Source organism: Vigna unguiculata, chromosome 8, assembly GCF_004118075.2.
Source record: "Vigna unguiculata cultivar IT97K-499-35 chromosome 8, ASM411807v1, whole genome shotgun sequence".
Taxonomy (NCBI): domain Eukaryota; kingdom Viridiplantae; phylum Streptophyta; class Magnoliopsida; order Fabales; family Fabaceae; genus Vigna; species Vigna unguiculata.
Genome location: NC_040286.1, coordinates 28173664 through 28189036, shown reverse-complemented (window position 1 = coordinate 28189036; position 15373 = coordinate 28173664). Strand labels below are relative to the sequence as shown.

Genomic DNA, 15373 nt, shown 5'->3' with positions numbered 1-15373 from the left:
TATGGCTGAGCCAGAAAAGCAAAACTGAGTGGACCAGCAATTTTGAGCAACCAATTCTTCACCTCACATATCTCAATGTCATATCAGACCCCACATAGCAGGTTGTGCTGCTTCCGTAATATGAGTGATACTAATCAAACTTTCTTTCATCACCCTTCATCATTTTCCTCTTCAAAATAATTTACATCACATAATTTCAATTACTTAATATCTTTTCAGCTTGAGTCCAATTCATAGTCTAATCATATTTGTTTTCTTCTGTTCTGGTTTATTAGCCTTTGACACCTAATTCAACAATCTTAACTTTATCCGTTGCATTACTACCACAATTATTAGCACTGCCAGAAACCATATCATCTGAATTATTGGAACATCCTTTGTTTGTTCTATGCATTCAATGGCTTCTTCCTTATGCAACATCTTCCTCTTACTTTGTTTGTTTAATGTTCTGGCTTACCCAGTTGCAGTTCATTCAGCTGCTGATGTTCCAATTAATGTGACAAAGCACTTCTCCTTCTACAATTTCAGTTTCAGCAACAACCCCAGACTAGTTCATGACGTGAAGCTTCTTGGGAGTGCTAAGTTCTCAGATGAAAAGGGTTCTCTTCAAATCCCAGATGAGTCACAATACGCAGACATAAGACACCAAGCTGGTAGAGGCATCTATTCCTTCCCAATTCGGCTGCTAGATCCAACCACCAAGACCCCAGCTTCCTTTCAAACAACTTTCTCTTTTCAGCTCAACAATTCCACTGCCTCTGAGCAAGCTGCATATGGGGGTAGTGGCCTCACTTTCATCATTGTCCCTGATGAGTTCACTGTGGGAAGGCCCGGGCCATGGCTTGGCATGCTCAATGATGCTTGTGAAAATGACTACAAGGCAGTGGCAGTGGAGTTTGACACAAGAAAGAACCCAGAGTTTGGAGATCCTAATGACAACCATGTTGGCATCAACTTAGGTACCATAGTGTCTACCAAAGTTATCAATGTTTCTGACGTTGGAGTTTCCCTTAAGGATGGTTTTGTTCACCGCGCTTGGATCACCTATGATGGTCCTCAGAGGAGAATGGACATTCGTCTTGGAAGGGCCAATGAAGAGGATTATCCTTCCACACCTATCTTCTCAGAATCTGTGGATCTCTCTCCTTATCTTAACGAGTACATGTTTGTGGGGTTCTCAGCTTCCACTGGTAACCATACACAAATCCACAACATACTCTCTTGGAACTTCACTTCTGTAAGCCAAGCTTTTCTTCGCTTCCCTTCATCTGAAACCTGCCAGGGTAAGATCTTACTTGAGAATAGTACAGCACCACCAACTACTGAGAAGAAGTCTTCTAAGAATGAGCCACCAAGAAGCTTTTTGATTTTTATGGGTTCTGTGGCATTGGCTCTGGCTCTTTTCCTTGGCTTCTACTTCATCAGCAGGCACAGGAGAAATGCTTCCAAGACAAAGACTTCAGTGGAGACAGAGATTCACTTGCCAAGGCCTCCAAACAAACCACGCCGCTTCACATTTTCTCAGCTTTCATCTTCAACTCGGTCGTTCAGTGAGATAGAGTTGCTTGGCAGTGATTCTAGAGGAGAATACTACAGAGGAAAGCTTTCTAATGGAAGCCAGGTGGCTGTGAAAAGGTTCTCAAATCAGTTTCTCAACACACATGGATCAGACAAGAAGCGTTTGCTGAAGGAAATCAAAGTCATTGGCCATGTTCGCCACCCGAATTTGCTTCCTGTCAGAGGGTGGTGTCAAGACAACCATGAAATCATGGTGGTCTATGACTTTGTTCCCAATGGCAGCCTAGACAAATGGTTATTTGGGGCTGGTGTTCTTCCATGGACTAGGAGGTTCAAAGTTATTAAGGATGTAGCTGATGGCTTGAGCTTCCTCCACACTAAGCAACTAGCCCACAAGAACTTGAAATGCAGCAGTGTGTTTCTAGATGTCAACTTCAGAGCTGTTTTGGGTGATTTTGGGTTTGTGCTGTTGGGGGCAGAATCAAAACAGTTTGAGTCAGCAGTGTGCCATGGTGCAGATGTGTTTGAGTTTGGTGTCCTTGTGTTGGAAGTGATAGCTGGAAGGGTAAGGGATGAGAAACAGGAGGGAAATCCAGAAGAGAGGAACCTATTGGATTATGCATGGAACTTGCATCAGATTGATGAGAAAGTTAAGCTGGTAGACAGAAGGATGGGATCATTGATCAACTTGGAGCAAGCAATTCGTGTTCTCGAAATTGGGTTGCTTTGCACCTTAAATGAGAACAAAGGAAGACCCTCAATGGAGCAAGTGGTGGAGTTTCTTCTGAACATGGATAAGCCCATTCCTGAACTGCCAAAAACTCGCCCTGTTTCCTTGTTCCCCTATAATAGCGCCAACACAGGACTTTGCAATACATATTCTTGCACTTTTTAGGCATGATGTTGGTGAATGAATACGTGGGAGATGTAAGAATAAATGTTGAAGGGACCATTCTTAAGCCTGCAACAATGGATTGATTTTCCAAATGCTGCAAGTGCTTAAAGTTTGTGTGTTTGCGACATGCTACATAAATATTGTGTTGTATTTAGCCTGGGGTATTCAATTTCAGCATGCTTTGGCATTTCTCTAGAAGATTCAAAGCTCGATGTAGGAGGATTTGTACCTCTATTTACAGTCCTCTTGCTACATGGCAAGTGAAAGATGGTTGAAAATGGTAAGAAGGGAAAGCATAATGTATGAAGAAAGGTTAAATTGTATGAATCAAAGCTCAAGTGTGTTTTTATGTCAAGGTAACACTGAAAAAGGCACTGAGAATTCTTCTTCTTAGCCTTTTAGTGATGATGTCTGTCTATCATTTTTGCACAAAGTAGAGGGTCTAAAATTCAAATCACAATGCATTATTAATTTTGTAAGGATGAAAATATATTAATTTTGGTGGGTGGGTGGTTGTTCCATATAGCATTTAAATCGCATGTGCTGTAGCTTACAATATGTCTTCGGTTTTTATTTGATATAATGATGATTTTATTTAGCTTTTGTGCGGTCCTATCTATTGTTGGTGAGGGAGTAGGGATTATGAAGGTGCGATGGAAATTGCTAAGGTAGCGAAACAAACTGGAAATTAAGATTAGTGAAACGGTGCCTCTTGCAATGACAGAAATTGGAGATGATTCTTCTGGAAATGATGATTTTTCAGCTTGAATCTTTAACGTCGTTCTTCAATACTTCAATTCTAAATTTGTTAACGCTCTTCAAGATATCTTTTTTCCTTTTATGATTGAGTTCTGACTTGATCTAAATTATGTTCTATCTTGAACATTACAATTGTCTTGTCAAGAAAACTTTGTGCAATATGCTTCTGCATTTGAATTGTTCGAGCAATAATATTTCACATTCAATCAAACAATTCGTTCATCAATCATTTCCTAATACTCATTGGATTTAAACGTTTCTTTAAAAAACTTTCTTCTTCCAAATGTAATTATCACGATATATTTTCTTGAATGTTATAGCTTATATCATTAATTCTTTGTTTCAAATACTCATATCAATATATCAATTCATATGATCATTCATAGAATAAAGCATTCAAGATAAGAAAGCATGTTTAATTCACTCTTTTGTTTAAACCATCCAACACCTTGGTTGTCTAATGTTTTTGTTACTTAGGTCGCTTAACACCTTGTGTTACTCGAAGACAAATAGGCCATCTAAAGACTTTATTTGTCTAATGCTTCAAACTTAGTGAGTATCATGTATGTAATCATCTAACAGCTTGACTTGTATATTATCCATACTCGTCTAATGTTAAGACTTGGCCTTTGAATTTACTATACTTCTAGTTTTTGCTAACATATATGAAATATGGAGTTTAATCATTGAACAGGGTAGTCGACAATGAAATTCATATATTTTGATCTTCAAACCATGTTGGTCAATTCATTAACCTCATTATATTTGTTAGATGTTCTCTCTTATTCGTTTAACGCTGCTTCACATCTAACCAGAAACTTACTTGTCTAATAGAGTGATTGTTTGGTTATCATAAAAAACTATATTAGTTAATGGGACTCATCTACTCCAACAATCTCTCCCTTTTTATGATGACAAAACCATACAAGAGTAATTCAAACCATTTAATATCAAAACATACATTTGATCAATCGTATTATCATATCAAAATAAAATAGATCAAAATATGTTAGATTATCAATAGACCATTTTATATTTGTGATATCAAAATTTATGATTAATAATCAGAATCTCAAGTGTCAAAGTATAAGTTGATCATATATTAGCAAATAATCATAAGATCATCACACAGCAAAATAAAAAACAAAACGAAATAATCATTATTTAAATTAAATGAAAATGTACCAAATAACCGAAAGACAATTGTTACTAGAAATTTTGAAATTTAAAACAAAAAAAACCTCAAAAAACTTCAGAACAAAAAAAAACATAGAACCAAAACTATTGTTACCTTGCATCTTTTCTTTCTCTTTATCTCTCTTTACGTCTCCCCTTTTTGTTAGCATAAAAAAGAGTTTGAAGGTGAAAGACTTCATCATAGCTACGATGAAGGCTTGGGTGAGGGTGGATTGAGAATGATATCACGAGAGTAAAATATGTTCACAAACATACCATTGATTTTGTTGAACATGAGATAGGAAACATGTTCAACTCGTTCTTATTGTTTGGCCTCATATGAATTGAGCATTTGAATGATGTATTTTCTTTCTTGTGCTATTGTCATCTCGAGAATCCTCTTTAGAATATCTACCATTTTTTGGTTCAAGGAGTTTTATATTTGGTGGATTAGGAAACTTATATGGGAATTGGACAACCACTTGGGATGACTCAGGTTCTTTGGTTGGTGACATGGAGGATTCAGAGGTATCTTCACTTGCAGATGGTGTAGATATTGGAAGCCTATGGGTAAAAAATTTTGGTTGTACACTAGGTTTTATGTATGGACATGTTTTAGGATATTTCCTTTGTGGAGGGAATAACCTTTTTGTTGGAGCTCATAATTTCAAGAAGATTCTTAAGTCAAGAAGGAGAGGAGAGGACATGTGTGGATGTAGGTAACCAATGATTTCTATAAGTATTGGCTAAATTTTGAAAAGGATGTAGCTTAGACACTTTAAGAAATATTTTATAATTTGCAACACATAATTTTTAAATTTGAGTGAAAAACATAGAAATATTTGAAATTGTTTTAAGAGTAGAATTAGAACCTTTCAAAAAAAAAAAACAATATTTTCGCATTTGAGTTAAAATTAGGAAAATGTTTTCTCACACTTATAATATGGAAACATGGTATAAGAATATTTGAAAACTGAAGTGATAATAACAATCACACAAATATTCAATATCAATTAAAATTAAACATACATGTGTCTGCATGCAATGCACGAAGTTATGAAAATGTCATGAAATGCATGTAACATGTATATATGTGCACATAAGGGTCTAATGCATCTACATGCCATATATAGAGTTAGATGGGTCTAATAGGCTAAAAACATATAATAGGCTCCAATGCGTCTAACAACCTATATGTGCTTAATAGGCGGAAATGGGTCTAACTAGCTAAAATGGGTCTAACATACTTAAATGCATCTAATAATTCATTACATTGTATTAATCATTCATTTATCAAATTCATGCCTTAAAGGCTTCTCAAATGATTAAACCGCTTTTCAACAAGAGATTTTGTAAATATATCTACTAACTGATCATTTATTGAGACAAACTTTTAAGTTAATAATCATTTTCTGCACATAGTCCCTAATGAAATGATGTTTTGATTTCAATATATTTCGTCTAAAATGTAAGATAGAATTCTTAGGTATATTTATAGGAACACTATTGTCATATAATATAAGGATGTTATTCTCATTAAAATTGTAGTCCTTCAAATTATTTTTAATCTAAAAAATTTGAGAACAACATTTGATGGTCGAAATCTATTTTTTAAAATCTGATTTAAATAAAAAATATTAAATAAATATTCTTGACAAAATTTTATATATTTATTAAAATATAATATATCATAAGTATGAATTAAAAATTTTATAATACATACCAAATAAAATAATTATTATAATAATTTAAGATATAAAAAACATATTTAACCTTTTATTTCATTATATAATTTTCAAATTTTTTTAACTTTTGAAAATTATCTCTTATCATTAAATTTTAAAGTTTTAATTTAATATAATCAATTCAATAAAATTATATTATAAAAAATATCTAAATAAATAATCAATTTTAAAAAATAAAAATAATTAGTCTGATCGATTTAAATATTAATTTATAAATAAAAATTTATTAATATTTAAAATAGTTCCTGTTACGAAAAAAAATTGAATTATGAATGAATTGGTTGATAGAGTCATATTTTATCATAGTGGTATTTTTTTCCACAATAATAACAATGAAATCCAATAGTTGGGTAAGAAGATGCATTAAGTTTATTCTTTATTTAAAATGTTTGAAGATAGAAGAAAATTTGCGTGCAGGCTAAGTTCTGTGGTTGGGGCGGTAGGATGTTGACGTGGGTGGATGAATTAGGTGTGGGGTTTGGAGGTGAAGCAGATTCACGTTTTACTGATTGGAGCAGAGTGTGTTGACATGGGTGCGTTAGTAGTGTGTGGGTAGTTTTTCAAGTATTGGTCCAGAATCTGCATCGCCTTTGGAACACTGAATCTTGCAGCTATTGCGGTGCTCTTTTTGGAACACCTAGGTCTGCCGCAACTGCGTTTCTGGGTTTCGCTTGCTCAGGGCTACACTCTGGTGGTGAACTATATAAGTATAACTTCTTTCACGTTTTATATTTTTCGTTTAACTGTTTAGATTATATATATTTTGGTAAGTTTGTGTCAATTTAGTTCGTTTTTAAAAATTGTTTTAAGTAGTTCCTTCTCACATACTAACGCAGTTAATCGTGTATCATATGTCGGTCAAATTTTTTTTTTTAATACAAAAATTGACACATGTTAGATTTCTAGTGTTACACGTAACATTGTTACTGTCACATGACAAAATAATTTCACGTGTTAGTGTTATCATATGTTATTGTTTTGATTTCAATTTAATTCTTATATATTTTTTATTGATTTAATTTATTCTCTATTTACGAGTCTCTCATTCAATTTTGACCTAATTTTTTTAATAATTAAAATCTTTTTTAATCCATTTTTATAAGATTAAAACTAATTAAATATATTTTTTTACAAAATTAAATACTAATATTTATATTAAAATTTAGTGGTAAAAGTTATTTTTAATAAAAAATATTAGTATAACATTCATGCAATTAAAAAATTTGGTTTAAAATTAGCGAGAGATAATATTGTTCTATTTTGAAAAAAAATTAATAATTAACAAAACATGAGTTAATAATATACAATAATGTAATATGTTAAAAGGTCATTTTTAATAATAAATATTAGTATGACATTTATACAAATAATAAATTGGCCTGAAATTGGAGAGAAACAATGTAAATATCAATACTTCATTTTGTAAAAATATTTATACTTAATTAGTTTTAATCTTATAAAAATAGGATTAAAAAATAAATTAATTATTAAAAAAATTGGGACAAAATTAATTAGAGACACATAAGTATGGATTAAATTGAATCAAGAACACGTATATGGAGACTAAATTAAAATCAACACAATGACATTTGACAGTGACATTGACATGTGACATTGCATTGCCACGTGATATTGACAATACCACGTGTCACACTAGGGACTTGTGGCATTGTGGCACATTGTTATCGGCGTTCATAATTTTTGTCTGAAAGGGACCTAATTAAAGCACTTTTTTAGAAGTTTGGATGCAATTGACAATTTTTTAAAAAACGGGTACCAAATTGACACACATCTACAAAAATGGGTATCATCTGAGTGGTTCTATTTGTCCAAGTCTTTAATATTACATGTGATATTTCTTTTCACTACGATTACTTTCACTTTTTGTATAAAGAAGGTTGGAGGGGGCGTAAAAGGTTGGTTGCATATGTATTGGTTGATGATTTATTATCTGATTTGCATAATTAAATTTTTTTGGTAATTCAAGATTTATGTTTATTAATGATGTGGAGTATGAGAAATTGCCTCTATTTTGTTTAATTTGGAAAATGTTTGGACAAGATCTATTTAATTATATGGTTGGGACAAGATTGTTCAGTGAACGGTCTGTGATGAACTTGATTGTTCAGTAACTTCTTGAGCGGTCCTTAGTCTCTGCTAATAAGGATAGAAAACGGATACCCCATTAATAAGTTTTTTGGTATGTAAACATATAGTCAGATTCGTTTTTGTGTATTCTGTTTTATGTGAGAATAACCTACCAGGGAGAGAGTATCCTCTCACATGCACTTCAAGAACAATAAAGAGATAAATCCTTGGGTACATAATTCCTTCTAAACATATACTTGAATATACTATGTTATTGTATCTTAGATTATTTTTTCCATTAATTGGTATTTACACAGCGGAATGGTCCAATTTTTCGACCCCGTGATCAGGTGGTCAAAAGTCCCAAATCAATTTGAGGGATAATTGACCTGAGTCAAAAAACAGGCCTGGGTCACGTTTTTCTAATTCACCCTCATGAAGGAGATGATAAATGGTGCGTGTTGTGCACACCCACTCGTAAAGCCAGACACGTGGAGCTCTATTTCTTGGACAATTTTTTAAAAAAAGAATTAAATAATTAAAGTTCTGGTTATTTGGTATTTTTTTTGTAATTTTTTTGATAATGTAAGCATTTTATTTTAATTATTTCATTAGAGAAGTTACATCCAATCCCAACTAGGAAGAGTTTAGGTCTTCATAATGATCTCTAATACAAACACAAGGAGCTGCCTTCCTTCTCTCATGGTTTTCTCTAAGGATATTACAATATGTGCCTAAGAACTCTAGGACAGAAGTGTTAAGTCAATCTTTAAAACCAACATACAAATAACAAAGCAATGATATTTTTTTATGAAAACATAATGTGCCACTTCAACTCAAAGATGTTGGTTATCCATGATGTTTCCTCCCTAGGTGGTTGTTAAGATTTTGGCAAGTGTACCAAGTCATGCAAGTAATAAAAATGGTAAGTCCAAGTATCGTTTTCCCACGGGAATTGCGTTTGTTTAGTTAACTAGGTGTACTTACTAATTTAAGCGTTGAATGTAACCATTGATTAATTCGAAACAAGTGAAAACATAAGGATTTCTAAATTTTAAAGTGATAAAATACCAAGGCAAAGACTCATTGGGGTTGGAATTCATGACCAAAACTCTAAGCAAGCACCTCACAATATAAATCTCTCATCTACCTCAAGCATTGACATCAAAGGTATTCAATCCCTAATCCTTTAGGGGTATGTTTTGAACTTTTATGTAAAAATTACTAATCCCTTAGAGGTTTAAACACAAAAGACACATTAAAAACGATGTCTAAAATGACCAAAAGCTTTGGTCTATGTCTAGAACCAAACCTTTAGGTTGTTCTATCCATGTCTAGGGTTCCAAAACACTTTCCAATGATTAGATACCACCCAAAACGCATAGATATTCCATCATGCACGAAAATAATTTAGATAGAACACAAAAGCAGTGAAAGAGATTCTATTGCATAGATGAAACTATAATGAGTTTAGGTACATTACATCCAACCCCAATGAAATGGAGTTTAGCTACTCCTATACATCTAGAGCACAAATGGAGTTGGAATGGTAGAATGGATGAAGAAAGATCGATCCTTTAAGCTCCAGGAATGTCTCTGCCTTCGTCTTGAGTTCCAGCAGTGTTCCTCCCACCAAAAACTACCTTTCTGTTTGAGTCTCGACACTTTTAATGTTTGAGCAAAAAGATAAACTCGCTGGGCCAACATTCATTCTCGCTGGGCTAGAGAGCCTTCCTCACTGGGCTAGTGAGTCTGGTTCGCTAGGCTAGTGTGTCTGGTTAGCTGGGCTAGTGGCTCCAGGCAACAACTAGTGAATTTTTCTCCAATCTTCCATTCTTTTCTACAAAAGTCCACAAACATCAAAGTAATCATGTTTTTGAAATAAATAACAAAATCCTAAATTCTTTCATGAGATTAACACAAAAATACATGAATAAAAGACAATTAAGAGGTTCTAAGAAGTGTAAACAATAGGTAATTATCACACTTATCAGTGGTTTCCTCTAAGCTTGAGCTTTTGGTTTGGTAGTCAACAATGGAGCTTTCCTCTCGAGGTGGGTTTTCTTTTAGGCATAACTATCGGAGCTTCAAGTTTCTTTATAGTGGAGCTTTCTTCATGTGCAGCTCAGCGCCAATATCGCTGCTTAGCCATATGACTTATATTTGAATCTTTAGCAAACCGCCTTACAATGCACAACATCAACTTTGAGACTTAACATCAACTTCTTAATTTCTTTCAATTTATTGCAAAAACAACATAAACATATCACTTAGCACTTTTTATAACTTCTTTACTCCTCATTTTGTAATTAAAGGAAAAATGGGTTGTTTTACTAAGATTCACATTAAATTAATACAAGATAATTTTCTAAATGATATACAATTATAATTAGCACTTTTTATAACTTCTTTACTCCTCATTTTGTAATTAAAGGCAAAATGGGTTGTTTTACTAAGATTCACATTAAATTAATACAAGATAATTTTCTAAATGATATACAATCATAAGTAAACTTGAGCGTCAACTTTGAGACTTAACATCAACTTCTTAATTTCCTTCAATTTATTGCAAAAACAGCATAAACATATCACTTACCACTTTTTAATTATAACTTCTTTACTCCTCATTTTGTAATTAAAGGCAAAATGGGTTGTTTTACTAAGATTCACATTAAATTAATACAAGATAATTTTCTAAATGATATACAATTATAAGTAAACTTGACATTTATCCGTTCACCACATAGTAGTTTCGAAGCAATTCCTAATTCTTTGATGTCTAAGAAAGTTCGTTTTATAAAGGAATTGAAATTAACTTCTAAATGGGCTAATATGCTTGATGGAAGGGAAGATTATAATACTAAAGAGGATGATGAGATAGTTCAAACTATAAAAAAACCTAATACCCAAAGACTTTGAAAAAAATGAGTTTTAAAGGTTTTTTCATGTTTTTACCTAGTATATTCATATTAGTTTTTCTTTTTTTGCCTATGTGTGTGATGTAATTTTATCATGGGTTTGATGTGGTCCTCCATGTTTTTTTTTTAATAAAATCTTTACTTAATGATATTGATTTCTAGCCTAAGCCTATTTAATGTTTGTATAATTAATTCATTGGTTTATATTAAAAAGTAAAAAATATATTATAGATTAAATTTAAATTCTTATCACAATTTTAATTATGTATCAAATAGCATATCAAATTCAAAATAATGTAATTTGACCTATTACTTTAAATTTAAGTTATTGTTGTCTCTTGATATTAATTAAGAAGTAAGGTTGTATTCTATAGCATTTTCCCTTTTAGTAGTTATGCAATTAAAGCAATTAGTGTTCGATCTCAAAAAAAAAATTTATATATTATTAAGAAACTACTAGATTTTCAAATAAGAGTTAAATATATTTTTAGTTTCTAAAATTTATTTCGAAATTGAAATTCACCCAAACTTTGGTACAATTTTGTCTTTAAAATTTAAAAATGAATAAATATAGTCCTTTTGATCCAATCACATTAATTTTGTTGGATTTGTTAAACAACGTTAGTTGACACTTTCAAATGATGTAAATAACTTAAAAACTAACCTAAAATGTATTCAACACATAAATTTTTTTTTAACATAATTGAGTTAAAATGTCTATATTAATTTATTTTTAAAGTTTGAGATCAAAATTTATTAAAATTTAAAATATAAACAAATTTTAATTTCGCTTCAAAATTCACGGAATAAAAACATACTTGACCTTTTAAATAATATTTACATTAAAAATAAAAAGTAATTTTCACTCAAAGTTGTTTTATCTGAATTGATCAAACTCCAAGACACTCTTTATTGATTTCAACAAATGGAACTAAAAGGAAATTTACAAGCAACACATGAAGATGAAGAGGACATTGTTATATCATCATCAACATCCATGACAGGTTTCTCTCTCCCTATTCATCTTTCACAGCAAGCATGACCAAAACAAAGAGTAACGGATAGCTTATTGTTGTGAGCACCCAATTCACTATCAACTGGGACATCAAACCCACATTGTGTTCATCTACTTGCCATGCAACAGCAATCCCTGCACTCTGTATTCCTTTAAACAAACCACTGTACCTGTATATACATATTTACACAACTTCAATTATCAGAAGCTATGTTTATAGATTTAACATGATAGCAGTAAAACATGTATATGGATTACACTAGAAGACTCTTGTATTAAACAATGTTCATAACTTTATAAGCACAATTCTCAACAATGGAGCTGTAAGGTTCCTTCAGTAGTAAAAGTTAAAAGTAAAGACCGACCATTAAGATTGGTCTGAAAACTTTAAACGAGAAAGATCATGAGATCAACTCTTTCGCTAACAAAATACTATTAACTAACATTTGTCGATGAAAAAACAATTCTTAGTAATATTTCATGGGAATTAATTTACCTGCTGAGGATCTGAGAATCATCAGCCAGGGCTCCAATAACCCAATAGACCAAGCTCTGGAACATGGCATCAAGCAATCCAAAACTAAAGTACAAAACAAAAGGTCCAACAAATCCTGAGTGTTTAAAATCCAACTTTTCTGGAAAATCATTGGAGTTGTACCTAAGCTGATTAGCAAGTGCACCACCCCAAATCACAGTCCCAAGAACAGCAACCACCACAACTCCCAGCAACCCCCGCACCCTTCTCCTCTCAAAGCTGAAATCCATCACATAACCAATCCCAACAGAACCCAGCATCTGAGCCCCCCAGTAGAACACACTGTTGAACCCTCTGGTCCTCAGATTAAACAGTGCCCCATTCACATCATTGAACTGGTAAGGGTAAAAGAAGTTGCTGGACCAAGCTGCGGGAACCATAAGAAGCACTTTCCAATTGGAAAACAACCTGCGAACCTCCACACACTCGGTGGACACATTGGAGTACACCATGCTGCTGCACCTACTGCCATCATCACGAACCACCTTGCATGCAGGTAAGATGGCCAACGACAAGAGGGTCCCCACTGTCATAAAGCACATGAAGCCTATGTAGGTTCCATCATTCACAGAAGCAGCCTCACTACGATGGTAGTTCATGATCAAAGGAATCAACCCACCAATCACTCCACCCATGTTGAAGATGCTCCAGAAAATAGATATGTAAGTCCCTTTCATTCGTAACAGTATGATACTCAGTATGTTTAGAATATTAGTCAAACAGTCAACATAAAACTTTTTCCTTTTTGCATCATTTATATATTTAAATATTTAAATTTGATCTTATCTTCAGTCATATAGGACAACACATATCATTGAGTAAAGCCATAAAGCTAAGATATTTTACTCTGTCATCAACAAACTAATACCTTTTCTGTTGGCTGGAGGGTAAGATGTCATGATTGCACCTTGTGCTGCCCACAAGAGGCCTGCTCCGACACCAAGGAGAGCACCGGAAAGAATGGGAAAGGCTTGGTGGTGGTGGTGGTTGTAGTAGAGTAAGGAGGAAGTGTAGAGGACATAGGTGGAACATCCTGCGAGAAGGGTGAGGTGAGGTCCTAGGATGTTGTAGATGGCGCCGCCAAGGATGCCAAATATGGAAAAAGTGGTGTAGAGGGCAGTGAGGGAGTTGTTGGAGGCAGTGTGGTTCAGTTGGCCTCCACCTCCCATTCCTGAGAGGGCGTTGAACATGCCGGAGCAGCAAAAGCAGACAACACCAATCAGGATCACTTGAACTAGTGGCGAGTTGTACCTTAAAAAGGGTAATCCTGAACTTTTTGAGGTTTCAGATTGTTGGACTTGGTTGCTTGATTCTTCATCTCCATTGGAAACCATTAGGAAAATGGAGTTGAATTTGGTGCCGTAGTGTGTAAGTGTGTGAGAAAGATAATGGAGTTTTTAGACTATGTTGATTTGATATATAAACAATGAAAATAGAGTATAAGGTGTAACTGAACAATGTAACTATGAAATTATGTAAGTTCTTCCACTCTTACCAATTTCAATGTTTTATTATACAAACTTTTTACTATCATAGAAAATATCAGTTCTAAAACTAACATAGTGAAAACTTTATATATTACATGGAGAATGAAGATAGAAAAACATAAAGTAATGTCAGAAACTTCACAAATTAAATCAACATCAGCTACCTTATTCGCTTATCTTCCTTACAAAGTCTGCAAAAGGAATCAAAAACTCCATATCTGTCACGGAATCTAATTTGTAACCTCAATTAATAGCCAACCCAAATGTTGAAGAATATAACCAATAACTCTACTTTGGAAAATTTGATTGACCCTACTGAAGAATTTGTACCATGCATCTGGTATATATGATTCCCATTTTCCTCTGCATTTCTTAACTTTACTTATTTCCTAACTTTACATATTTATCCAATGAAATGTGAACAGATTGTCTTCTATTTGTGAAAAATTTCTTCTTGCTAACTACATATAAGACAAGAAATATAATTGATTGCAAGAAGAGCATCGGTATACTTTATAATATACCTTTTCAAAGTCTTATTTGACTCTGTAAAACAGTCTTGTTTTTTATTCATACTGTAAAAGTTATTTAAATATAAATATGGTAATATTATTTGAATGTGATGTTGGTAACATAATAGCTAAACTTAAATATGAAGATTAATTTAATGAATTTTTCTGTCTGTAATTAAGAAGGCCTAACACATACATACTTAAAAATTCAAAGTGAATATTATATTGGGTAAAAGTGACTCAAGTGAACAGTAAATAAATAGAAAAATTCATATATATATATATATATATTAAAAATTTAGAGTGAAAACAAGTTTTAGTCTTTTACATGAATTTTGTTATACTGATGCCAAATATTCTTTTTTATTATAAATATATTAAAATAAATTGTTTAATATAATAATATTTTTTATGTCAAAAGATTTTTCTTTCAAGGTACAGACAGCATTTCTCTTGAATTGTTTTTTAACCTTAGAACCTTATATATGTCAATTTCTTTTCTGGCATTTACTTTTTCTTTGTTCCAATATAAAGAAATTAAAAAAAAAATCTCTTTTCATTTTGTCTTTATTTTAAAAAATATAATTAAAAAATGGCATAGCAGACTTTTAATTATAATATTATATTTTTAAATTAGGATAAATTATCCTTTTTTTTTCAAAGTTCAAGTTTAGTCTTCAATTTTTTTATCCCATTTTATACTTTTGTCCACAGACTTATATTTT

General features: G+C 32.6%; 2 protein-coding genes across 2 annotated transcripts; one reads left to right on the top strand and one right to left on the bottom strand.

The window, feature by feature from the left end:
• The first annotated feature begins 245 nt into the window (after window positions 1-245).
• LOC114194391 (L-type lectin-domain containing receptor kinase VIII.2-like) lies at window positions 246-3026 on the top strand. The gene has a single exon (XM_028084577.1). The coding sequence runs from the start codon at window positions 389-391 to the stop codon at window positions 2411-2413; it is 2025 nt and encodes a 674-aa protein (XP_027940378.1). The 5' UTR covers window positions 246-388; the 3' UTR covers window positions 2414-3026.
• Window positions 3027-11985: 8959 nt separating this feature from the next.
• On the bottom strand, window positions 11986-14215 carry LOC114193455 (UNC93-like protein 1). Its single transcript, XM_028083263.1, has 3 exons — window positions 13518-14215; window positions 12611-13319; window positions 11986-12284 (listed from the first exon to the last, which is right to left on the bottom strand). Exons 1-3 carry the CDS (start codon window positions 13981-13983, stop codon window positions 12116-12118), a joined length of 1344 nt encoding a protein of 447 aa, XP_027939064.1. The 5' UTR covers window positions 13984-14215; the 3' UTR covers window positions 11986-12115.
• Window positions 14216-15373: the final 1158 nt, after the last annotated feature.